The 25,481-nt window shown below is 37.4% G+C and overlaps 5 protein-coding genes and 1 long non-coding RNA gene across 6 annotated transcripts in view; all 6 read left to right on the forward strand.

Moving 5' to 3' along the window:
- Nucleotides 1-6,652: 6,652 nt before the first annotated feature.
- On the forward strand, nucleotides 6,653-7,598 carry LOC148913364 (uncharacterized). The gene is made up of 3 exons (XR_016120575.1): nucleotides 6,653-6,886; nucleotides 7,212-7,274; nucleotides 7,536-7,598. It is a non-coding gene; the product is annotated as an uncharacterized LOC148913364 (long non-coding RNA).
- A 4,875-nt stretch (nucleotides 7,599-12,473) lies between these two features.
- LOC116308859 (uncharacterized) lies at nucleotides 12,474-13,330 on the forward strand. The gene is made up of 5 exons (XM_031719366.2): nucleotides 12,474-12,532; nucleotides 12,662-12,727; nucleotides 12,860-12,922; nucleotides 13,020-13,097; nucleotides 13,245-13,330. The coding sequence occupies exons 1-5, from the start codon at nucleotides 12,508-12,510 to the stop codon at nucleotides 13,313-13,315; spliced, it is 303 nt and encodes a 100-aa protein (XP_031575226.2). The 5' UTR covers nucleotides 12,474-12,507; the 3' UTR covers nucleotides 13,316-13,330.
- A 61-nt stretch (nucleotides 13,331-13,391) lies between these two features.
- On the forward strand, nucleotides 13,392-14,068 carry LOC148913365 (uncharacterized). Its single transcript, XM_089026067.1, has 3 exons — nucleotides 13,392-13,509; nucleotides 13,599-13,774; nucleotides 13,952-14,068. The coding sequence occupies exons 1-3, from the start codon at nucleotides 13,473-13,475 to the stop codon at nucleotides 14,066-14,068; spliced, it is 330 nt and encodes a 109-aa protein (XP_088882193.1). The 5' UTR covers nucleotides 13,392-13,472.
- An 88-nt stretch (nucleotides 14,069-14,156) lies between these two features.
- LOC116308743 (uncharacterized) lies at nucleotides 14,157-19,900 on the forward strand. The gene is made up of 17 exons (XM_089026068.1): nucleotides 14,157-14,204; nucleotides 14,320-14,444; nucleotides 14,522-14,656; nucleotides 14,962-14,996; nucleotides 15,119-15,219; nucleotides 15,318-15,362; nucleotides 15,458-15,502; nucleotides 15,636-15,674; nucleotides 15,806-15,910; nucleotides 16,020-16,064; nucleotides 16,238-16,341; nucleotides 16,412-16,478; nucleotides 16,607-16,689; nucleotides 16,991-17,072; nucleotides 17,208-17,258; nucleotides 17,483-17,527; nucleotides 17,614-19,900. The coding sequence occupies exons 1-17, from the start codon at nucleotides 14,157-14,159 to the stop codon at nucleotides 17,671-17,673; spliced, it is 1,215 nt and encodes a 404-aa protein (XP_088882194.1). The 3' UTR covers nucleotides 17,674-19,900.
- An 856-nt stretch (nucleotides 19,901-20,756) lies between these two features.
- On the forward strand, nucleotides 20,757-22,162 carry LOC116308923 (uncharacterized). Its single transcript, XM_031719446.2, has 2 exons — nucleotides 20,757-20,972; nucleotides 21,522-22,162. The coding sequence occupies exons 1-2, from the start codon at nucleotides 20,876-20,878 to the stop codon at nucleotides 22,031-22,033; spliced, it is 609 nt and encodes a 202-aa protein (XP_031575306.1). The 5' UTR covers nucleotides 20,757-20,875; the 3' UTR covers nucleotides 22,034-22,162.
- An 807-nt stretch (nucleotides 22,163-22,969) lies between these two features.
- LOC116308869 (kinesin-like protein KIF23) overlaps nucleotides 22,970-25,481 on the forward strand; it is a 35,670-nt gene continuing 33,158 nt past the window's right edge. The window contains exons 1-5 of the mRNA XM_089027974.1: nucleotides 22,970-23,068; nucleotides 23,146-23,227; nucleotides 23,792-23,890; nucleotides 24,580-24,615; nucleotides 25,027-25,132. Coding sequence (XP_088884100.1) covers nucleotides 23,058-23,068; nucleotides 23,146-23,227; nucleotides 23,792-23,890; nucleotides 24,580-24,615; nucleotides 25,027-25,132 — 334 coding nt within the window. The 5' untranslated portion in view covers nucleotides 22,970-23,057. The remainder of the gene's footprint in view (nucleotides 23,069-23,145; nucleotides 23,228-23,791; nucleotides 23,891-24,579; nucleotides 24,616-25,026; nucleotides 25,133-25,481) is intronic.

The following is a 25,481-nucleotide window of genomic DNA, read 5'->3' on the forward strand; positions in this document are numbered from 1 at the left end:
TCTGGTATATATATATACATACAGCCGTTTGCGAAAATTATGGCCGCTTCCAATATATATATAGAAGTATATCAAAAGCATGTCAAAAATTATGGGATATCTTCCATTATATTTTTTTCGAGTTGTCTATCACTAGGGCTTTCTGAAAAAAATATTAAGAAAGATATCCCGCCGTGACTCTGATATACTTTTGATATGCTCGTATTTATATTTGAAACGGCCATAATTTTTGCAAATGGCTGTGTGTATATATATATATATATATATATATATATATATATATAGATATATATACATTTATACAAATACCTAATTTATTCAGTATATTTAATGATATGCGAAACAGAAAACTCGCTTTTTTTATTATTTGTTTCATTCAATGAACGTCAAAATATTTTATTCTTGTGTCTTACATCCTACAGATTATAAATCAATTGGTTTTGAGGGTTAAAAAAGTAAAATTGCAATATGCATCTCATTAGATATTTGTATAAATGTATAAATGTATACTACAACGTTTCTGCAATCGAGTGTATATATATATATATTATATATATACAGACAGACAGACACACACACACACACACAGACACATAGCCATTTGCAGAAATTCTGACCCTTTTGTAAATATATACAAGTATACCAAAAGTATATGTAGGACAGACACATAAAAAACTGGTGTCTATTTGTTTTTTACAATAACAAAAGCGATAAAACTTCTCATTTTTAGCGATCAAAACAACCAACGGAAAGAGCACGCGCTCTTTGACGTCAGCTTTATCTGTCTGTCCTCTTATTGATGATAACCAATCAGCGCGCGAAAAATTTGTAAGTTATTGTAAAAAAAGGCTTTCTGAAAAAAATATCAGAGATGGTATCCAGAATCCAGATGGTATCCCAAAATTTCTAATATACTTTTGATATACTTTTGTGCATATACAAAAGGATCAGAATTTCTGCTTATCGCTATATATATGTATAATTTATATGCTCCGAAGAGTACGGAGAAACGAGCTGTAGGCGAGTGCTTCTCACACTTCCTTTCGTGGGTGTCAGTACGAACCCCAGACGTCTATGTGTATTGCGCACTCGGGCCTCTTCGCACAACCGAACCAATCAGCACGCGAGATTTTTAACAAAAATTATTCTTTTAAGGAGTGACCATGGATTCGTGCATTGAGGTCAGAAGCGTCCTGTAGTGATCTACCCTACGACCCAAACGTCGCAATGTGCTGCAAAGGATTCATAATCTCCAAGAGGAGATCTCTGGCAAGGAGTGCTGTGGGATTATGGCCTACGATCCTCAATCCCATTTGTGCTGCGACGGATTAGCCCAGTTAAAGATGCATCGAAACAGTTTGTGGGCCTGCCACTTACGACCCTGATGTCTATCCGTGCTGTCATGGATCATTGTATATTCCGGGTATGAGGGAATGTTGAAGACTTTTCTGCAAGTGCGTGTACTGAAAGATGGAGATGCTGTGATCTTCCGCGTGGTTCCATGGTCAGTGAAACAGTTTTCACTACCATCAGAATGAAGCAAGTCACTAGGTACAATAAGTTAAATCATAGGGTGCTTTTCGCTATTTTTTCAAGCATTTCGCATATGGGGGTGGCCTAATCACTCCTCAAATACGGAAGGTGAAAGGTCAAAGTTTTATATGTTTCGTGTGGGGGGGGGGGGGGGGGTTGGAATGGTCGAACAATTTGTTAGACTGTGAGGGTAAGGGAAGTATTATATGGGTAAAAAAAAACACTGCAAGGGTGGCATAAATGCTTAAATGTAATCGCGTGCTGGAAGAATTTCGACAAGATAAATAATTAAATCCAAGAGAAATCCCTGCTTATGTATCTGGTTTATTTACACTCTCCTTCAGTTCTTCTTGTCTTAGGTATTTCCACTTGATGACTCACATCAGTTTTCAAGAGCAGCTTTTACTTGCGTCCTAAACGTCAGTAAGTTTTTTCATCTTTTCACGGTGTATAATTTACCTTTTTATCATTACTGTTTCATTAGAAACGCCGACGCAGCTCACACTCGGTTTTAGCTAGTTATCTCAACTTTAGATAGAGGCCAACCACGTTTTATTAATACTGAGGTGGACGTATTATTTATAGACATTGCGATTGTGATATTAATGTGTTCCATGAAACATTTTACAATAGGTTTTATCACTTTGCTTTGTTGGATTGTCCAATAGACTTCTGTTTGGCAATTTAAATAAAAATTAATCAAAAAAAAATTCGTCACAGTACTCCGACCTATATCCAATTGACGATCGACTTGCACTATAAAGAGGTCACGACTCTTAAAACTCCAGTGTGTATGGGCTAAGCCTCACTTCTGAGGTCGGTAAACAAAAGCAGAAATTAGAATAACAAAACAACCAACACCTGGATTCGAGGTTAAGGATACACGGAACACAATTTTCGTCAAAAATTTTTTTTTTTTTGAAACCATGCTATATCGAATATAAAAGTAAAATCTTTAATTTTATATAAAAATTAAGTTAATTTTTTTTAATTAAGGGAGATATTTGTAAAAAAGCATTTTTAGAAGTTACCAGTAGGTGTTGTGCTGTTGAAAGGAACTGTCATTTATCTATTCACCGGAAGTCGATTGATCCAAGTAAGTTTGACTTCACGAGCATTGTCGAGCCGCAGCAGTGAAAACATATCGAGCTGTAAACGAGGACGCGACTAAGTGAACGATCGAACAAATTATATCATATTTACAGAGTTTAGCTATTTATCAAGATTGATTACTTCTACTAGATTTCTTCAGTTTTGTTTTTAATTCTTTCGTGGGATCTCAGTGTTGGTAGATGCCTCGTAAGCAAAAGAGAAATCCTTTCTGTGGAGGTTCTAACAAAAGGAAAAGAAGACGTAGCTCCACAGCATTCTGTCATGAGAATGCAAAATCACTCTCTTTGAGCGACAAAGGCTCTTACTATAAGAGAGAAGAGCTTTTTAAGCGAAGTGATAGTGCCAGTGCTAGTGCCAAGAAGCTTCTAGGCCGAAGCGAAGACGAAGAATTGAACCAGGCATCGAAGGAAGAAGAGGGAGAAGAAGAACGACAAAACATCCTGTTGTTCTCTGGTTTGCTCAGCATTTCGTTCTCGGCCTCGGCCTCTTCCTCGGCCCCTTCCTCGGCCCCCCTCAGTTGAACTAGATGTTCGACCTCTGGTTTTGACCATCATGAACTCGAAACGAACTTCAAGATTTAGGTAAACACCGCGACGCGAAGGTCAATAAGCTTGAGACCGGAAGTACAGTGTACCCGCTGTCCTGGCCATGGTCCGGTATCATATTACTTACTTTACGCTCATTGGCGTACTGTGCAGAAACTTGTCAACATTCAGTAAATAAACTTATAATCCCATTAAACTAAACTTGTGTTTTTCTCAAAAGTAGTTTTTGGTAAAATACACATTTTCAGAAGGTTTATTCTCCCTCGGTTTTTGATCAATTACCGTGAAACTTGGCATGTGGATTCCTACTATGCTCGAGTTTAAAAGTGTGTCTGCGTTTTGTCATTTTCCTTTTCTTTTCTCAGATATTTGCCATTTTCTCAAGAATACCCTTAAAAACATGTAGTTATAACTTTGGAAATGAATAAAAGATTAAAGAAGCGCTAAAAGAAAAAACGCAGACACACTTTGGTAGAACAACATACGTGTAATAAGATGCAAAAAAAAATTTGATCCGTTTACGCTAACCAGAGGGACAACAAACATCTCGCGTCGAACCATAGCGTTTGCAATCAATGCCCGATTTATCCAAAATGAATTATTTTTGTCCAAAAGTAAAATCGAATATGGAATATTTGAACTTTAAGCTGTTAGAAAATGTATACTTTATGGGGAAATTTATATAAACTAAACGCGCTATGAGCGTTCAAAAAACCCAACCCGATTGTGTTCCGTGTATCCTTAAGCCCGCATACACTGGAGTTTAAAAAATCGTCAATATATAGACTCTTTGAATCACTTTGGAATGCAGCTCAACCTGGGGGACAAAACAAACCAAAGTGAAGTTGGTGTCAGGTTTTAGAGTCAGATTTTTGAGTCAGGTTTTCGGATCTACTGTCAGATTTTTTCCGGGGGGCGTCACATCATGTTGAACACAAAGTGCTCTATATTCGAAGAAACGCTTTGATTTACTATAAAACCCACACCAAGCTTTACTCACACGATATTTCTTGAGATTCGTTGTCTTTGGGGATCGAAACACTCACCTCAAAGAAAATAAACAGCGGTTTCAGATTTTTTGAGCTGTTTTATCTACTATCAACGGGCTTCATGCCACAAATACTTCGAGTACCGCTCCCATACCGAACCCTTTTATTTCAAAATGTTGACGCACTTTTGCTTAACGAAAAATATCCATGCTTTACGTCGAATAAGCCAAGCCGTAGTTTGATGTCCAAATAAACTATCGATGAAGCAGTACACATAAAAGCATTAAGAAATATCACTTGATGTCTGATTTTTGAGTCAGATTTTTCTGTCACGCCGCGTGAGAGAGTGATCCACAAATTTCTCTTTTCGACCATTATATTTTTCTTGAATTTTGACATCTCCCAACAAGCGTCATTTCTACGGGATCTTCATGAACGCATTTGCAAGTCAAAATCTAGTCTCCCCAAGAAATATCACTTGTTGTCAGATTTTTGAGTCAGATTTTTCTGTCACGCCGCGTGAGAGAGTGATCCACAAAATTCTCTTTTCAACCATTATATTTTTCTTGAATTTTGACATCTCCCAACAAGCGTCATTTCTACGGGATCTTCATGAACGCATTTGCAAGTCAAAATCTAGTCTCCCCAAGAAATATCACTTGTTGTCAGATTTTTGAGTCAGATTTTTCTGTCACGCCGCGTGAGAGAGTGATCCACAAAATTCTCTTTTCAACCATTATATTTTTCTTGAATTTTGACATCTCCCAACAAGCGTCATTTCTACGGGATCTTCATGAACGCATTTGCAAGTCAAAATCTAGTCTCCCCAAGAAATATCACTTGTTGTCAGATTTTTTTGAGTCAGATTTTTCTGTCACGCCGCGTGAGAGAGTGATCCACAAAATTCTCTTTTCAACCATTATATTTTTCTTGAATTTTGACATCTCCCAACAAGCGTCATTTCTACGGGATCTTCATGAACGCATTTGCAAGTCAAAATCTAGTCTCCCCAAGAAATATCACTTGTTGTCAGATTTTTTTGAGTCAGATTTTTCTGTCACGCCGCGTGAGAGAGTGATCATGTTACAAAGCAGATTACAATACGTGATTGTAGGGTTTAGTTAGCTCAATGATCTGAACACACAAAAGAAGGCGTGCGGTTTTCACGCCAAGATAAGCAATGTGATAACTACTTCTAATAACATTTCCAATTATCACCCATTTATCACTCAAACAGAATCTTATTGATAAGATGGTCTAGGAGGTCACTGTTAATCTTTTTCCGGTAGTAATATAAACGTCGTTAAGTAACAAGGATTTAACGAAGCCTTCACGAAAAAGGAGGATGTTTCGCTGTCACCCCAATATTTGTTTAATCAAATATGGCAGTATTGTCTTGCATTAACGGAATCAAACAAAATCCTTTCTTCCCAGTCGTTTTTTTACAATGCATGCAGTAAGACTCTATTCACTGCGTAACCTGGTTTTTATACTTCAGCCTTTTTTTTTGTACTCATGATACACATTCAAACAGATTGATGAAGCCGTTAAAGACCCTACCATCATATCGGTTAGATTGTTGCTATGTAGCTGAATGCTAAACACTAATCGTGGGAAGTTGATAATGATCGCTGAAGTATCTTTCGTGACATCAAATGTAGAAACACTTTTAAAATAAACAATGCATTCACGAAAATCAGAGCGGTGTAGGGGTATCAAAGTGAGGGTAGTCTCGGATTGGCAGGCTTGGACTGTACAACCGACAAACACACTACTAATTGATGAAAAGAACAATGCGAAAAACTGATAACTAAATATTCAGAACGGGTACATATACAATTACAGCGTCCCCAAAGCCCAACGCCCCCAAACGATTTAAAAGTAACAGTACTTTTCATGTTGTGCATTCTTTATTATGCAAGACCTACTGCTTCACGTAAATGATTCGCTGGCGACAGCACTTTTACGTGACAGTAGGGTGAGGATTCGATTGTGCGGGCAAGATATTGTTCTTGATCCTCTGGATCTAGCGACTGGAGATATTTCCCCGCTAGTAAGAATTTCGATCAGATTTGAACCCAACATTGTGGATGAATTGCTGGGACCATCCAATCCTCTTGCCGATGAACTCGTACACCAATTTTCTCGAACCAATTTCACGTCATTGGTACTGAAGCCGGTCTGGCATCCGGGATACGAAACATCTCAAGGATGGTTTGCCGATTGCAATGGTAAGTCTTGTTTTCAATTGTCACTTCCACTTCTCTTATCCAATGCTTAGTTATGTTGTTTGTTTAATGAAAGCAAATACCATTGCTTCTTGTGTATTCTTCAGAACCAGTGTCTTTGGAAACCTTATGCAGAGACACGATAGTTCATGCTATTGGGAAAGTACGTTGGCAGAGGGAATCGAACATTTCCCTACCCCTCCCCGTCCCCAGATTGCAAGAACTCCAGTGCGGTGGGGGATGGGCCAGAGCAGAGCCGCTAACGGTGGAAGACAACATCGACTTCCACACATTATCACTCCAAGAAAGCGATTATAGCGATGCGGACACGATTATTAGTGATGATGCGTCACTTTTTCCAACATGGCATGAAGCAAACTTGAACCCTCGTCATCGACCATCTAGTAATTTACATACCTCTTCCCGCCCATCCGTCATAATGGTTCCCATTCCAAAATCTGAAATACTTCCGTCTAATGTATGTATATTGAACGTTTAAGTTTATATGTATATATATATATATATGTGTGTGTGTGTTTGTTCCCCTATTTAAAAACAGCGTTTGTCAAAACAATTGCATTAACGTTTTTTACACCATTTGCATACAAAAATGTCTTGCATTAGGACTGCGAGTAAAAAATCATCATCATCACCATTATCACATCAGTTTCATTGTTATTGTTGCCGTTATTTATTGTTATGGTATTATATTTGATTGTATATTTTCTTCTCGTTAGTTTTTATTAGACATATTTGACAGCTTTTATTTGATGGGTATTAAAACCTGTTTCAATTTACATTAGGACACGACAACTGAGACTCCAAATTTGTCCCCCATTTCGTGTACCGAAAGCGTTTCGTCACAGGTCAGTATCACAAAACATCCACCACATGGAATAAAGGAAGTATGGGGTTGGAATGAGCGAGGGAAGAAAGGAACGAACGAACGAACAAATGAACGAATGAACGAAAGAGGAAGGGAGGGAGGAGGGAGGATGAAAGGATCTTTTCTTTCCTTTTCTATCGCTAGCTTCATCTGTCAGTTCAGAAGATCAACGTCCCAAGACATATTCCATGAAATGATATCATTTTCTCTCTCTCTCTCTCTCTCTCTCTCTCTCCCATAGAAAAGGAAGTCCAGTTTTTCTTCCACAGACAGCCTTGCGGTATCTCCTTTTTCTCCATCTGCGTGTACTGCACATAAGGTTAGACATGCCTTCTAGAAATGCCCTTGCAATTCTAGTTTGTGCGAGACTTCTGTAAAACAAATGTCCAGACTGGACAAGCGGCTACGCCTTTGGTCTAAAATCTATTTAATTCATTATTATGCAGTGATATAAATCATGCATTGCTTGCTTTCAATTTCCATTGTTTTTTTATGCATTTAGATTAGTTCTTATCCTCAATTCATTTACTATATCGAAAGCGTATGCCGAAAAAATAGACGTTAAATAAAGTAAATGTAATCACAGTGATATCTTTTATGAGACAAGCTTAGTGAGAGCAAAAAAAGCTCCTGTTCAAAAAGTTTCTGCATGCCTACCATGACATTAATTAAATGATTACATTATATTGTCAGGGGAAGACCCCTTACTTGTTTGCAGACTTTCATATGTCTCCCGTATCCTCTACTGAGAGCACTTTTTGTGGGGTAAGTGGCATATAACAAGGATTCTTTTCATTATGTTTTCTGAAATAACGTTGTAATATTCATGCTCTCTCTTCGAAATTTAATCATTAACTCACACCACGCCCTCTAACCTTTTTCTTTCATTTGCAAAAAAATAAAAAATAAAAAACAAGCAAACATATCGACCTCACGTGAGCGTATAATCAATTTTATAGGATCTATTTGAAGAGGAAGAGGACAGCAATTTGTTCGAGGGATTTCATATGTCTCCCATCTCTTCGGCGACAAGCTGCTACTCAGAGGTATGCTAAATCTTTATGGAATAAGGTGAGGTTACAGTCAGTGACTGCGCAATTAAGTTTTTCCATTTAATAATATATGAATATCTGAAAATTTTGTAGGAAACAGACAACACGAAAGATAAGTTGGGTCTAGTATTACCATCGCCTAGCTTATGTAAGACAAATAAAAAGGTTAGATTCTAAAACATAAAGTATCCCATGCACATATTCAACTTCTTATATGATCTCTTCACGTTTACAGGCTTCCATCAGTACTGCCACTCTTTCGGTTTTGGGATCAACGGACGTAGAAGATAGTGGTTTGTTTGTAGAAACCCTACCCGATAGGGCAACTTTTGCCCTTTCCCCTTCGGAATGGCTGTCTATAACACCTAAAGATCTTCCTTCTGGTGGTCGCCGTCTTACTGGCTCTTGGGCGGACCTTTTTTCTAAAAAGATCAAGGAATCGAACCCATTTTGTTCTTTCCGCTTCAAGTATAATAGGTTGAAAGTCGAGAATTCACAAAAACAAAATGCACCCTTTTTAAAATGCTTTGCAACCTGCAAGCAAAAGGAGTGCACGGTTTCTGTGGCATTAGTAATAACACCAGAAAACGAGGTAGCCAAGATTGTTAATGTTTCCTAACCAGGGAGTGTTAAAACACCCAACAACTCGTCCCTGTTCTCGGTATATCAGAGCTCCAAGAAGGGAACAGCTTAAGACGGAACTTGAAGCGAATACGCCATCCCGTTTCTACCACCAACACCTAGCTAACTTAGAGCCTCAAGTCTTTGGTTCTGGAAATAGGGACGGCGTTGGTTCGATTGGTGTTTTGCGCAAAATATCCGCAGAGGCAAAAACCAAACACGAAATCGACAGAGACCTAATAACTAGCCTTTTGCGACTCAAGCAAACTCTGCGCCAGCAAGATGTTACTAAAGCAGAAGCAATCGGTACCAACCATGCTAAAGGGAGGAAGATCTTGGGATATGTCCAGTATGTTTCTCTTGACCCCTTCACAATAATGTTGTGGACGGAGGCCGGAGTTCGTCTGTGGCACGACCTTGCATCTACTACTACCATTCACTGGGATGCCACTGGGTCGTTGGTGAAGAAATGTGTGGGCGAGGGAAATGTCTATTACTATGCCATCGTTCTTCCACATCCCACTGCTGGGCAACCACCGCTGGCGGTAGCCGAAATGATAACTAATAGCCACAATGTGCCCAATGTTACCCATTTCCTTTCCCTTTTCCGTTATGCCGAGAAAGTTGTATTTGGCTATCGTCAGTTGAAAGTGCCACTACGCTTTGAAAGTGATTTAAGTTTAACTTTTATATTGACCTCACTTTGGGTAATAAACGGAGAAACCATGAGGGACTTTCTACTGCGAGCTTGGCGGATTTCAATCAAGCAGCCGAAGGCCGGGGATTCCTCCAAGATGAACCCTCATGCTTGTACAAGCCACGTGATGCATGACATTGGCATTAAGTTTAAGAAACTGTAAGTAACCAGCTGAGATTTTTAAATATTTTTTGTTCGCGGTGCATTGATGGTCTCAAATACATTTTAACCCCTCCTTATGAAGTGCGTATCCCATTGCTTTAATTTAAGCACTCATCATTCATAACGCTACTTCCACCAAAAAATTAAACCCCGTGTGTTATTTTTCATATTGCCTTGGTGCTATAGTGGGTAAGATAGATATTCTCTTCATGAAGAGAATCATACTTTTTTTCCTATTTCTTATTTTGTTAAAACGACTTTCTTGTAGATGAGGTGTAAGTTGCTGTTGTGTAACTTAAGTTCCTTACAGGACTATTTCAGTTACGATTATAATGTTGTCCCTCGTGTACAGTGTTATCAATTTACTCACTCAATTTATTTACCCTATGTCAATAAAGATGTTCCAACGACGTGTTTGTCTTCTCCATGCATTGCTTTGCTTTGCTTGTGAATTCTTCTAACCTGGATGAAGCCGAAGGAATTATTACCAACCTCAACAGTGTACTGACCAGCCCCACTGCCAGCAAATTCGCTGTATCTGCTTATCAATGGCTACACCACAGATTGTCTCAACAAGGTTGTCCGCAAGCAGATACAGGATGTTTGAAGGATACTGCCTTAGAAAAATTGCTATCCCCTGCACATGAAGATGACCCCCCTAAGAACGAAGATTCAGCTTCCTCAGATGAAGAGCAGTTTAATTTTGAGTCACCAGGCAGTCCTTTCAAAAAGCATTTCCATGATTTGCTGACCAAACAGAAAGTCGTAATAGAATTACATGCAAAAACCACAGATAAAAAGAATCGATTTCATGCACCGGAGGTGATGGACGTCATACTGAAACACCGAATCCCAACTCTTCCCCTTTGGTCCGGATTAATGAAAGGTGTGTTTGTGTTCCAGGGTGATATTAATGATCTATCATCATTACATATATTTCCATGAAGTTTAACGGCACAGCGCTGATGTCCATTCCAAAAGTAAGGAGTAATAATGCCGCCCTGAAGAGCCTGACCATTATTTCTTCATTAACTAATGTGCAAATGTGTATGGGCACTGTATAACCGCGTGAAAATTTAAAAAAGCTAGTGAAAGACCATTGAAGAACACACAAGACAGACAAGACGCTATCGAGCTTGGTCTGCCGCGCCTATGCTACTTATTTGTTTGTGGTACTGGGACCATATGAAGCTAATGATAACGGTGGTTGCAATTTTCGTCGCAGAAACTCACTATTGCGCTTTTATTGCAGGAATTGAACACAGCAAAGATCAGTGTGTGACAAAGGAAGGAAAGAAAACTAGTTATTGTGAGGTACAAGTTTTTCGACATAACAAAAATAACAACAACAACAATAACAACAATGGTCGTAATAAAATCGCTTCCCTTCTATCAAACGCTATAAATACGATAAAATTTTCTAAGGCCACAAAGTAATGAAATCGAGAACATAGGGAATAGCTCGTTAGTTGATATTTATGCCATTTGCATCTTTGTAGGTGATGTCAAAATCTTCAAGGTCTACAAATGCTGTTTGTGAAAACTGGTTCAAACTCGTCAAAGTGGATGACTTCTTAAGGAAGTCGCACTTCCGCCCAGATGTGTTTGTAATGCAGCAATACAGTCATATTCTTGGGCGTCAACGATTATTCACGGAGTCGTATTTAACATCTTCCAACGAAAAGGTAAGATAAAAAGTTTTCAATAGTTTTGGCTTCTCCACATAATGTCCTTCAATTTTGGCTTTCTTTCATCTTCAGGAACATCTGTCTAGGAGTCAGAAAAAGAGAGTGTCTAGGGCACTCAACGACCCTGCAATAGACGACGACAAACAGGTAGAGCATGAAGAATTCGAACACACAAAATGTTAAAAGGAAATTCCAATCTACATTGCTATTTGAAATAAATTTCGTTTTCTTTTGCAAAGCCTAACGATGTTCTGCACAACCTTGTCGAGGAAAAGTGGGGGAAGCGGAAACGCACAAACAACGTAAACAAGGTGGGGCGTTTCCAGCGACCACCCCAGAAGGGACTTCCCCAAACACTGGAAGATGAAAGGTAAAAAGAGCGATGTCATTTCTTTATTCCTCGCATCTTGTTTTTTATCACTCTATACTAATTTAACATAATGAACGGTATGATTCAGAATGTAAGCAATTCCTATAAGCCGCTTTACGGTTTAAGAATCGTCTTAAGTGTGCATGCTATTTAATCCCAATTTTCTCACCTTCGTTTGTTTCAACCTTTTTGTTCTTGATTTAGCAAAAGAAGGTGAGAAATTCGGGATAAAATGGCATGCGCACTGGAGACGACTCTTAAACCGTAAAGGGGCTTATACAATCATGTTTCTTCCATGTTCAACTGAAAATATTTTTTTCACCATAAGTATAAACCTTTCGACGAAAACAACTGCAAAGGAAAGAAAGAAGCAAATAAGAAGGTATGTTGTTAAACTAGATTCTTGAGCAACCACTCATTAAAGGCCACAACACTCCAAAACGCTATTTATTTGTTATCGCTACATCAGTAGATCAGCTTCACCAAAAGGAACGCCCAACGTGTTGAAGAAGAAAAGGTATTTTCCCATCACTTTGTGCATTTTTTATTTTTTTATTTTTTTAAATATTTGCTTTTTTATTACAGAAGATGCAGATCACCTTCCCCTAAGACAAATAAAACCAATGTCGCCGGTGACGAACAGAAAGGGTACTTTTCATGAAATGTTATCACTTTATACAGCGTTTTGGGAGAAGTTCCACAAACTCCTTATTTATTGTATCAATATATCCATCTCCGCTGTATGAGCTAAATTTTTGATTCCTTCTGTCCTTAAAGGAGTAGCAGATCACCTTCCCCTGAACCAACTACACCGATCAATGTCGCTGGTGACGAACAGAATGGGTACTGTTTATGAAATATTTTCACTTTATCAGTTATGCAGCTTTCCGTTGGAAAAGTTCCGCAAACCTCTAATATATCGTATCAATATATCCGTACATAAAATAAATTTTAATTCCTATTTTTTCCTTAAAGGAGAAGCAGATCACCTTCCCCTACGGCAACTGAAATCAATGTCGCCAATGACGAACAGAAAAGGTAGGGCATTGCATTATTTTTATTTTATTACGACAATGGGACACCTTACTTAGTCGAATTTGCAACTTTTGATCGTTTGCCCGTTTCGCAATTGCAGCAGTACGTCGCCAACTTCAGCCACACGGCATGCATGTACACCCCGCGTGCAGAAAAGGCGTCGCACCAGGAAACAGAGGTAGATCAGAAATAACTTTTTTAATTAGGCCATATAAAGAAAAAGGTAAGGGAAAGTAATGGTATCATTAATAATAATATTGATAAAAAATGAAAATGAACCTGAAGTGGCCTTCGACTAATTCGTACCTTTTAAAAACAACTTCAGGAAAACAACGGCAAAAAATGCGAAGGGGGGTGCTCTTTTCAGAAGGTAAGACTAAATGTTTTCCCAAATGAGAAAAGGGAAAGCAAAAGCAGTTTCAATGACGTAAATATTATAAATATTGTAAATATATATTGTAAATTGCCTCCGCTTGTCCCTTCAAGGGCGATTGCTGATAGAAAAGGAATTAAAAATCTTGGCAGTACTTGTTACTTGAGCGCAACACTGCAAATGTTAGTCAGGGATCCAGTCACAGATTCTATCATAGGTAAGTTAAGTCACACGTAGTTAACGTCTACCAATTTCACCAAATGTGCAAAGGTACTTTCTTATGTTTTACGTGATTTTCCTTCTTAGAACATTCGAGGAATGAGTCATCGAAATCACCGGCTTCTACAGACAGCGATTGTTTGATCGTGGAGAGCGTTTTTCAAACCCAACTTGCAAAAGATGTGGTTGATACTCTCCGACAGCTGAGAAGTCCATGTGTAACCGAGCGTCACATTGAAAGTGTTGATCCAAAAAACGTTCTGGTAAGAGATGAATATGTTTAGTTTAAAAATTGTTTGTTCATCCTTTGCAATCGGTTTTTTTTTTTTTTTTTGTTTTGTTTTTTGTTTTGAGTCCTACTGCTGGTCTTTAATTGGGCTATGGTGTAGACTGGACTGAATGTTTTTCTTTAAAGTATCCTCGTTGTTTTCCTTATCCAGATGTTCCTTTCAAAAATCGATTCCAAGTTTACCATGGGAGAACAACAAGATGCACAGGAGTGTTTAACTTTACTTCTGAACGAGCTGTTTGCCAAGGTATGCCGACAATGTCATTGAAAACAATAAGGCTATATTACTGAATTGAGTCTATCAAAGGTGTATTTGTTATTACGTTTTACAGCTACCAGAAACTGCGCTGTCATTTATGGGATACCTTTCAGTATATCAAACTTGCCTCGATTGTGCTGTTCAGGTGAGTTTTGAAAATGAGTTTGCGGATGTTTTTGGAGTTAAGCATACGCCGGCATGGGCAATTTCAGTGTTCTTGAGGTTTTGCTCTACGATACGTGATGTGATTTGACTTTCAGAAGGATAAGATCGTTGATCGGTATTCCACTCTCATATTACCACTACCCAATACGTCCGAATGCCGCTTGGAGGAGTGCATGGACCAGTACTTTGAGGACGAGATTTTGGATGATGAGAATAAAGTGTAAGAGAACAAACAATTCTCATGTAAACGTTGTGATTTGTAAGACTGTAATGAGCGTATATTGCGTATCTTATCAGGCAATGCGAAACATGCTCAAGGAACACTGCCACTGGAAAAACGACAAAACTTTTAACGACTCCAGAATCCTTGTACTTGATTTTGGGAAGGTCCAAACTGAATCAAAAGAATTGTGCAGTTGTATCTCTACCAAGGTACCGTGCAATTGAAATGTAATGTAGTGTCGTAACTAGTGTTTGAACAGATTGAATGAATGTAGGCCTATCATACATATTTTTTCTTTTTAAGATATATAAACATGGCAAACCGTGTGGTGGAGGTGTTACCAGAGCATGAACATAGACACGAATACTCATTAGAGACTGCTGTGGTGAGTTCTGCAATACCCTGACATACTTACAAGCATGCATGCAGTGCATATTTAATTGAAATTGTATTCATCCTGCTGCTGTAAACGAACTTTATCTATTGCTCCTATACCTCTTTTACTTCTTTTCAGCTCCATCGTGGCCCAACGACAAATTCAGGCCATTGGTAAGTTTAAGTAATGTTGGTAGTTTCATTTGTGCTTGTGGAATTATATGTATGATGTTTGGAAAAAAAAAGTCCTGGAAACGCTGCGCCCGCAAAGAAAAATTCTTTTTTCTCTCTTTTAGACACAGTTCTCATAAGACAGGGTAGTAAATGGCTTCATTTCGATGATGATGATAACGTGCGCACAAAAAAAGAAGAGTACTTTGAAACGAAGGGCGTACAGGTAGGGGCTAAACTATTGACGTTGACAAAATTAAAATTAAAAATTTCATTTCATTAAATACCAATAAAATTTATGCCTTTTCATATGTCACTGTGTAGACAGATGTTTATATACTGAGATACAAGAAAAAGGAATACGAAGAGGTTAGTTTTTAAAAGCAGTTCTTTGTTTACTGGTGACGTGAAGAGAGATCCCGTTCTGTTGATGCAATAGAAATATCTCTATATTTTACCTTCAGTACTTGTATCTAGAGGAAACGGACGCCAACTTTTCTTGCGTTGAGGTAAGGTGGCATTTATTTCTTAATTTCCCGACAACTAAAACTATAAAACAGACATGTTTGGGTAAACTTGTAGTGTTTAATTGCAGCTTGTGAATTTATAATTTAGAAGCTAATAGGTGCATAAAATTTTCAGGATAAAAAATTCTGGTCACCAAGCACAAAAGGAGATGAGGTAAAAAGGAATTATATATTTTTTTCTATTGTTTTCCCCCTTTTATCCGTTCAAAACCAATCTTCCAATACTTTTCGTTTATTATAAACGATAATAGAATAACCCATTTAATTTTGTTAAAAAAATTTAAGGAGAGTCGGCGTCCTTCCACTCATCCGGTCATAGAAAATACTGTTGATGTTTGTGACGAAAGCGATTTGGAAACTCTGAAGAATGGACAATGGCTTAATGAGAGAGTAAGTAGACACTTTGTAATGAAACAATCGTAGATAAAATATATCTTTGCGTTTCTATTTTATTTGTTTTTTGAAAGCGATATTTGCTCCATATGTGAATGATTTACAGGTTGTGAATGCCTACTTAAAGCTAATAGAACGGGAAGCAAAGAAGGTAAATTTTTATCTAGGTACCGTAGACTATTTGAATCATGATTATCGCTTAAACATGCAACTCAGAGGAATGTGTAATCATCATCATTATGTTCTTCATCATCATCATCATCATATTATTATTATTATTATTGTTGTTATTATTATTATTATTGTTATTATTATTATTATTAGGCAAATAATAGCAGAATAAAGATAATTGAAAGCTATATCCTTCAAAAGTGGCGCAGCAATAGAAATGCAGTGATTGCAGAAATCTGGACAAGACAGCACAAACGGTAAAAATGGAAATGTAACTTCTCAAGTTATGTGTAACATTGGCATAAACACCGAATTGTTTTCCTATAGATTTTTGTTGTTCGATGAAGATATTGTGTTGTTTCCCGTGAATGAGACAAATCATTGGACACTCATGGTAAGTACTGCGGATGTGAAGCCACGATAAGAAGAAACAAAACAGGAAATAGTGTCACCACTCATTATCGATTAAAATTGGAAATCATGGTATAGCCGGTGATAACAAACTATATTGATAACCAACAGGTCGTTCTAATTAAGGAAAGAAAGGTTATTCACTTGGATTCACTCACAGGGCAACCAAAGAGATCACTTGTTTCCTCAATAATGTGAGTATAGCGCGTTTTCCCACAACAGCCTGACTAATCATCTACTCTCAATTACGTCACGAACGAAGTATATTATCCTCCGTGTTTTGGGATTTTTCTCTTCATTTAATTGTAAATGGCTTCAGTGAAGAAGAGCCACCCTTTTCGGCCCCTGCAAAATCCCATTGTTGTTGTTTTTATACTTTAGTAATTTTTTATGAATTAATCCCATCAATCAATCAATCAATCATCTCTTCTTTCATCTGTTGATTATCAGTCTTATTGAGTCTTCTATTGGAATCTAATAACAAATACTTTTTAGGGAGCTTTTATGCTACGTTCATGTTGCTACTTACAACGCTCCTCTGAACATTAGTGAGTGGTTTGCTCTAAATCCAAACGAAGTAAGTAGGTCCAAAAGCTCGCACAATGTTTACTTTTGATCAACCCGTTGACAATTAACTGGTAATGGTGATAACGGAAATGGAGATTATATTACGAATTACTAATAATAAAAAACTGTTTTGCATCATTTTTAGATCATACCTTTACAGAGGAATTGCGACGACTGTGGAGTGTTTCTTTGCAAGGTTTGTACCTCAATTAAGGAGTACATTGAAATACTCTATCAATAGTAATAACTGAAAATGTCTGACGCACGGTTTAAGTACACGTACGCATTAACGCATCAGTCTGCTGTGTGAATTCCTTTTCATTAAAAGCAACACCGTAAATGACCTTAGCAATACTCGATTAACTGATAGGAATAATATAGTGTTATTACCGTAATTCTTGCAATTCAATATTCTTATAGTATGCCGAATACATTGCACTGGAAAGAAAGATCGACTTCGACCAAGTATGTACCAAAAACATCTTAAAGATCCTATTTTAAAGGATGTACAAAATGAAAAATATTACCAACTTTTTATCCCAACTAAACAGAAAGACATGCCGTACTTCAGAAGGATGATCAAGAAAGCTCTTCAAGATGGGCATCTTTAGAAGTACGGGATGCTTGGATGTCCACGACGCAGAAATTATTGCTGCCAAGGGCTGTGGAAAAGTGATATTTCTTTGGGAGACTAGATTTTGACTTGCAAATGCGTTCATGAAGATCCCGTAGAAATGACGCTTGTTGGGAGATGTCAAAATTCAAGAAAAATATAATGGTTGAAAAGAGAATTTTGTGGATCACTCTCTCACGCGGCGTGACAGAAAAATCTGACTCAAAAATCTGACAAGTGATATTTCTTGGGGAGACTAGATTTTGACTTGCAAATGCATTCATGAAGATCCCGTAGAAATGACGCTTGTTGGAAGATGTCAACATTTAAGAAAAATATAATGGTCGAAAAGAGAAATTTGTAGCCGTGCAATCTGCTTTGTAACATGATCACTCTCTCACGCGGCGTGACAGAAAAATCTGACTCAAAAAAATCTGACAACAAGTGATATTTCTTGGGGAGACTAGATTTTGACTTGCAAATGCGTTCATGAAGATCCCGTAGAAATGACGCTTGTTGGGAGATGTTAAAATTCAAGAAAAATATAATGGTTGAAAAGAGAATTTTGTGGATCACTCTCTCACGCGGCGTGACAGAAAAATCTGACTCAAAAATCTGACAACAAGTGATATTTCTTGGGGAGACTAGATTTTGACTTGCAAATGCGTTCATGAAGATCCCGTAGAAATGACGCTTGTTGGGAGATGTCAAAATTCAAGAAAAATATAATGGTTGAAAAGAGAATTTTGTGGATCACTCTTTCAAGCGGCGTGACAGAAAAATCTGACTCAAAAATCTGACAACAAGTGATATTTCTTGGGGAGACTAGATTTTGACTTGCAAATGCGTTCATGAAGATCCCGTAGAAATGACGTTTGTTGGGAGATGTCAAAATTCAAGAAAAATATAATGGTTGAAAAGAGAATTTTGTTGATCACTCTTTCAAGCGGCGTGACAGAAAAATCTGACTCAAAAATCTGACAACAAGTGATATTTCTTGGGGAGACTAGATTTTGACTTGCAAATGCGTTCATGAAGATCCCGTAGAAATGACGCTTGTTGGGAGATGTCAAAATTCAAGAAAAATATAATGGTCGAAAAGAGAATTTTGTTGATCACTCTTTCAAGCGGCGTGACAGAAAAATCTGACTCAAAAATCTGACAACAAGTGATATTTCTTGGGGAGACTAGATTTTGACTTGCAAATGCGTTCATGAAGATCCCGTAGAAATGACGCTTGTTGGGAGATGTCAAAATTCAAGAAAAATATAATGGTTGAAAAGAGAAATTCGTTGATCACTCTTTCAAGCGGCGTGACAGAAAAATCTGACTCAAAAATCTGACAACAAGTGATATTTCTTGGGGAGACTAGATTTTGACTTGCAAATGCGTTCATGAAGATCCCGTAGAAATGACGCTTGTTGGGAGATGTCAAAATTCAAGAAAAATATAATGGTCGAAAAGAGAATTTTGTTGATCACTCTTTCAAGCGGCGTGACAGAAAAATCTGACTCAAAAATCTGACAACAAGTGATATTTCTTGGGGAGACTAGATTTTGACTTGCAAATGCGTTCATGAAGATCCCGTAGAAATGACGCTTGTTGGGAGATGTCAAAATTCAAGAAAAATATAATGGTCGAAAAGAGAAATTCGTTGATCACTCTTTCAAGCGGCGTGACAGAAAAATCTGACTCAAAAATCTGACAACAAGTGATATTTCTTGGGGAGACTAGATTTTGACTTGCAAATGCGTTCATGAAGATCCCGTAGAAATGACGCTTGTTGGGAGATGTCAAAATTCAAGAAAAATATAATGGTTGAAAAGAGAATTTTGTGGATCACTCTCTCACGCGGCGTGACAGAAAAATCTGACTCAAAAATCTGACAACAAGTGATATTTCTTGGGGAGACTAGATTTTGACTTGCAAATGCGTTCATGAAGATCCCGTAGAAATGACGCTTGTTGGGAGATGTCAAAATTCAAGAAAAATATAATGGTCGAAAAGAGAAATTTGTGGATCACTCTCTCACGCGGCGTGACAGAAAAATCTGACTCAAAAATCAGACATCAAGTGATATTTCTTAATGCTTTTATGTGTACTGCTTCATCGATAGTTTATTTGGACATCAAACTACGGCTTGGCTTATTCGACGTAAAGCATGGATATTTTTCGTTAAGCAAAAGTGCGTCAACATTTTGAAATAAAAGGGTTCGGTAACTCGATATATGGGAGCGGTACTCGAAGTATTTGTGGCATGAAGCCCGTTGATAGTAGATAAAACAGCTCAAAAAATCTGAAACCGCTGTTTATTTTCTTTGAGGTGCGTGTTTCGATCCCCAAAGACAACGAATCTCAAGAAATATCGTGTGAGTAAAGCTTGGTGTGGGTTTTATAGTAAATCAAAGCGTTTCTTCGAATATAGAGCACTTTGTGTTCAACATGATGTGACGCCCCCCGGAAAAAATCTGACAGTAGATCCGAAAACCTGACTCAAAAATCTGACTCTAAAACCTGACACCAACTTCACTCTGGTACAAAACAAAACAAATAAGGCACATGCAAGGGGTCAATACGTTTAAGCCTCAGTTCCTTTCACGAATTTCGAGGGGGGTGGGGGGGGGAGATAGACAAATAAACAAATATACTTTTGGCATAAAGTTTTTCCATTATCATTAAATTACTAACTATGAAATAGAATGAAAAGAAAAGGAGAAGAGAGAGAGAGAAAAATTAACACTACAAAAAGAATCAAAATTACTAACTGGTTTAGTACATATTTACGTTAGATATATGTCGGAAAGGAAACGCCATGCTCACGCAGAATGACTCTGTGCTGTGTAAATCAGGTATAATAGAGGCCCTAGGACTGAGCCTGAGTCAAACCATATGATGTTTAAGGTCGACTTGAGGATCTTGATTGTTAAACTTAGACTGACTGTTCAATAATCATTTATAATCATTAAATAGCGAAGAGAATAACAAATAAAGTGCTATTTTCACAATGGCAATTACCATGTTCAAGATATGTCTTGAACAAACGCGTTTTGACCTTAAGGTTCCCAAAATAACAATAAAAAACCCTCCAATATTTGCATAGACTAAATCATTGTGTAAAGCAGAAAGGAGCTTTATTCTCATTCACAGCTTCGACAAGCAGGACGAAATTAAATAACCTACGACTTTGAAGTCCTATTTGCATGAGAAGAAAAGTGGCTTCCCTGATAATGAAGGCTTTCGTGGTAACTCTCCTGGTGACAGCGGTGTTTTCTTATCCAAGTCACGATAATGATGAAGGTAAAGTCTGCCAAAAAAACTACTGCGTAATTTCTTTTCGCGTCTAGCCCACTGTTTACTATGAAGCAAACTCATCAGTAGGACTTCCTATATAGTTTCCCACAATTTTTCTAGACCTCTCATCCTCTTGTAATTTGTTTATTATTCGATTTTTTTTTTTTTTTTTTAAATTTTTTTTAATTTTTTTACTGACTATTTGATGTGAGGTAAAAGCTCCATGACAAACTGATAAAAGGCCACGTACACGCAATTAAGTATCATATTTTCAATTTTTTTTAAAGTAAACCGTCATTTTTCTTATCATATTAGTTTTTAAAGCATACAAGTTTTGCATTAGTACTAGTTTCACTGAATTGCCGAGCTTGGGTCGAATGACCAAAAGCAACGTTTTATCAAATAATAATAAACAATTTGAAAAAAAGAAAATAAAGAGAAACAAGGAAGGCGAACGGAAGGAAGAGAACGAAAGAAAGATTTTGAACAGCGTTTCCAATAAAACCCTTTTCTGAGTCTTAAAAAAGAAACACTAAATCGGGTTTTTTTATTTAGAACTGAATATAGAGCGTAGAGGGCGTGCTACATGTGGAAGCGTTAGCTACGACCCAAGGTTTGACGTGTGCTGCGCAGGAAAGGTCCTTTGGAAGGGCATTAACAAGTATGCCTGCTGTGGCTCGGCCAATTATGACCCAAGGTCTGACGTGTGTTGCGCTGGAAGGATCCTTTGGAAGGGCATTAACAATTATGCCTGCTGTGGCTCGGCCAATTATGACCCAAGGTCTGACGTGTGTTGCGCTGGAAGGATCCTTTGGAAGGGCATTAACAAGTATGCCTGCTGTGGCTCGGCCAATTATGACCCAAGGTCTGACGTGTGTTGTGCTGGAAAGATCCTTTGGAAGGGCATTAACAAGTATGCCTGCTGTGGCTCGGCCAATTATGACCCAAGGTCTGACGTGTGCTGTGCTGGAAGGATCCTTTGGAAGGGCATTAACAAGTATGCCTGCTGTGGCTCCGTCAATTATGACCCAAGATGGAACTCATGTTGCAATGGAAGGTTGTGCTGAAGCTGAGGTCTTGGAAAGTTCTTTTTAGTTCAGTAAAGTAAAAGTAAAGATGAACTAAGCTAGAAAAGGAATATGGTGATTGATGTGAACTTATACTAATGAATAAATAAATGATGTCCAGGTGTGAAATTTCATTCTATATAGTTAGGGGGAGGGATGGACCGCAGAAGGGGAGAGACGGGAAGGCAGGCAGGCAGGCGGGCAACGGCGGGCAGGCGGGTATTAATTGCGTCAAGTGGACGGGCAGTCAGTAGAGACAGAACTGAAGGTCTTTTTCATTTTCTTTCTTTTTTTTTTTTTTTTTTTTTTTTTCAATTAGAATCTGCTGGACGTGAAACCAAATCTAAATTTGCTGAAAAATAATAAAAGAAAAACTATTTTAAAAAATTAAGATATATTGTCAAAATATACTTTCATTGAGTTTATCGAACAACCTTTATTATTAAGTTTACCGCAATTTTTTTCCTATTTCATTACAATAAAGATTAGTATTTTTACATCATTTTATTGTTCTTTCCCTCTACTAGTGTTTTTCTCGATTTATTTCAAATAAGTGCTAATTGTAAAGCTGATAAATAAATAAAATAAAATAAATAAAATTCACCTACAGGTGAATACAACTCGCTCACACCCACGCTCATTTGTCGATTTGTGACGCTTGCAGAGATAAATAAAATTTGAAAAGACCAAAAAAACCCTCTCTTCTCGTTCTTTATTAAATTTACTTGTGTTAAAAATACTCGAAGACTCGCAGCTCGGTAAATATTCCCGGATATTAACTTTGTCTTCGGCGAATAATTGTTAAATATTTTGAAAAAAGTAATGATGACTTGAGCCCGTGAGTCAGCAGTACTCATCTATCTGGCCATGCGTTTTGATACGACGTCATGGTGTGTTCTGATTGGTTGGTTCAAACGAGGCGGTTTCTTTCAATATTTTCGTCGTGTCTGCTAACGAAGAACTTCGCTTAAATTTTCTCAAAAAATCCACTTTTTGATGCCGAAATCTTAAAAATAACGCAATAATGAGGCCTCTGTAAGTGTAATGCTTGTTATTCAAACTCTAAGTTGCGTTCTTGTGCTCATTTTATCCATTTTTGTGGCCTTAAACAGGACGAAAACACCCGGGAATACGAAGACACCGAGAAAGACTCCTCGAAGACCGCAGGGAAACAAGCTCAAAGATCCCGTTGAAGTGAGTAAAATTTCCTTATAATATTTTCCTTTCTCTAAAACTATTGAATCATCTTTCTCTATGATCGTGCTTTATGTCTTTTAAATGACAAGCCAAAAGAACGATTCTTTGACGTACGAATTTCATTTTTATTCAGTAAAGAATTAAAATCCCGCGTTTTTTGGTCGACGTCCGTTTTCTTGTCGATCAAAAACAACGACTTCTATTCAATCTCTTTAAAAAAAGTTATGTAAAAGACAAGAATTTTACGAAATCATTAGTCTTGGTCTTTTAATACCAGGTTGCAAATAAGCTGGGGTTCTAAAAGATCCAAAGCTTTGTTTCTAAATATTCGTAGAATTTCACAAAATGGTTTTAACTTCTTTCGATTCTGCCAAAGTTTCAGAAATAATTTTTAGAGAAGCCAAAAATTTATTGATTATATTTTAGGTTATACATTTTCAATATATAATATGTTTAATATATTATCTTACAAATAATACCTTGTAGTGTATTCCATTTATGAAATGATTCATTTGTTACTTGAGCTATAATTCTTTATTATTTTGGGACTATTTATTATAGGTGTATTGTAGGATAAAGCCTCTTGGTGAGAATGATGAAGAATCTTGTGTTAAAATCATCGATGATGACAAAAAGATCTTACAGTTAACTGCTCCAAAGGTAAACAACTTCGCATTCGTATTTATGTATATATTCTGTATATATTCTGTATGTATTCGTATACTGTATATATGGATTCGAATACTCACCTGAATTCTTTATCCATATTATAGAGGGACGTAAAGAAACCCTGGCATTGACTACCCTCAGTGTCTGGCCTTTACTATAATGGTTTCTTAATGGGTTGATTGTGGGATAGGCATGGGGATCTTATTTGGAAATTGCCCTATTTCACTATGACATCACTGCTTGTTTATGTGGGGGATAGAATCGCCAAATCCAATAGAAAATTCAACAAAATTTGCTCCTAGCAAAACAGTTTAATCTAAAATGGCCTGGTTTTCAGATATAATATGTGTTAATATGTACTAAAAAATATTCTGAACGTTTTCTGGTTATTGTACTTCTCTTCCTGGGTTGATACAGGTTTTAGAACAATTTTCGGTGAATTTGCGTTGATTTTGACCCCCTCCGACAACCATGATCCATTGCATTTAGACAATAGATCATTGAAGATTGTTTTGATGTGACGTCATAGTGAATTAGGGCAACTGTTGCAGTGCACTTCAAACGGTACAGCCTGCAGGTAAAATTTCGAATTTCAATCTCTATTTTTTTGATGAATAATGGCAGCTTTGTCTAACAAAAGTGTAGTAATTGTATTTTATCCTATTCTTGTTTACTCACAGCATTCCCAAGCATTCAAGTCAGGGCATCGCATAGAGGTAAGAGCCAAAACAACTTATTTTACAACCATCATGCTAGTTATGACAGGGCTCTTCTGTGAGGTTCACTCAATCACTACATTCTATATTTACAACATGCAAATCACATGTTGATTTTTACGGAGGGAGGAAAACCAGAGAACTCAGAGAAAACCCTCATAGCAAGGGAGAGAACAGCACATCAAACAAACTCAACTCATATATGATCAGGTCTGAGTTGGAGCTCAAACCTAGACCACATCGGTGAGAGGCAAGCAGTAAATCTATGCCACCCCATCCAAATGAAATAGTTAGACTATTAAACAACAAATCCTGTCATGATGAAAAAGTAAAAAACAAAAAAACTTAATAATGTGAAGTTGTTTTAGTCACACTAAAAGCTCTGTGCATCTAATATCGTCTTCATTTTAGACGCAGCACACCTTCAAGCATGTTTTTGATGAAGACACCACACAGAAAGAACTGTTTGATCAGCTTGCTTTACCACTAGTAGATGACTTACTGCGGGGCAAAAATGGTTAAGAAAAAATTATATCATTTCTATGTTCAGGGCTCAAAATAGCGGCCTGCCAATGGCCAAATGACATGACAAATTTCAAGTTTGCCAGACCAAAATAATGATACACTGCCAAATGAATAAATAAAATGGCATGCAAAATTTACTGGAATGACCTCCTTTTACCATGCTCCTTTACTATGAGAGGTTTAAAAAGTTTTCTATTTCGAGCCCTGAATGTTGTAGCTTACTTACTGGTACAGTCAACTCTATCACATGGTAGGGATAAAATGAACTTAGGTCTAGGGCAAACGTCGACCTTTCCATGCACCGAACTTAATTACATCAAAGAATGCTGCCTCATTATCAC

Source organism: Actinia tenebrosa, unplaced genomic scaffold (genome assembly GCF_029948245.1).
Source record: "Actinia tenebrosa isolate PJP-AT-01 unplaced genomic scaffold, QUT_ActTen_1.0 PGA_scaffold0__85_contigs__length_37466705, whole genome shotgun sequence".
NCBI lineage: Eukaryota > Metazoa > Cnidaria > Anthozoa > Actiniaria > Actiniidae > Actinia > Actinia tenebrosa.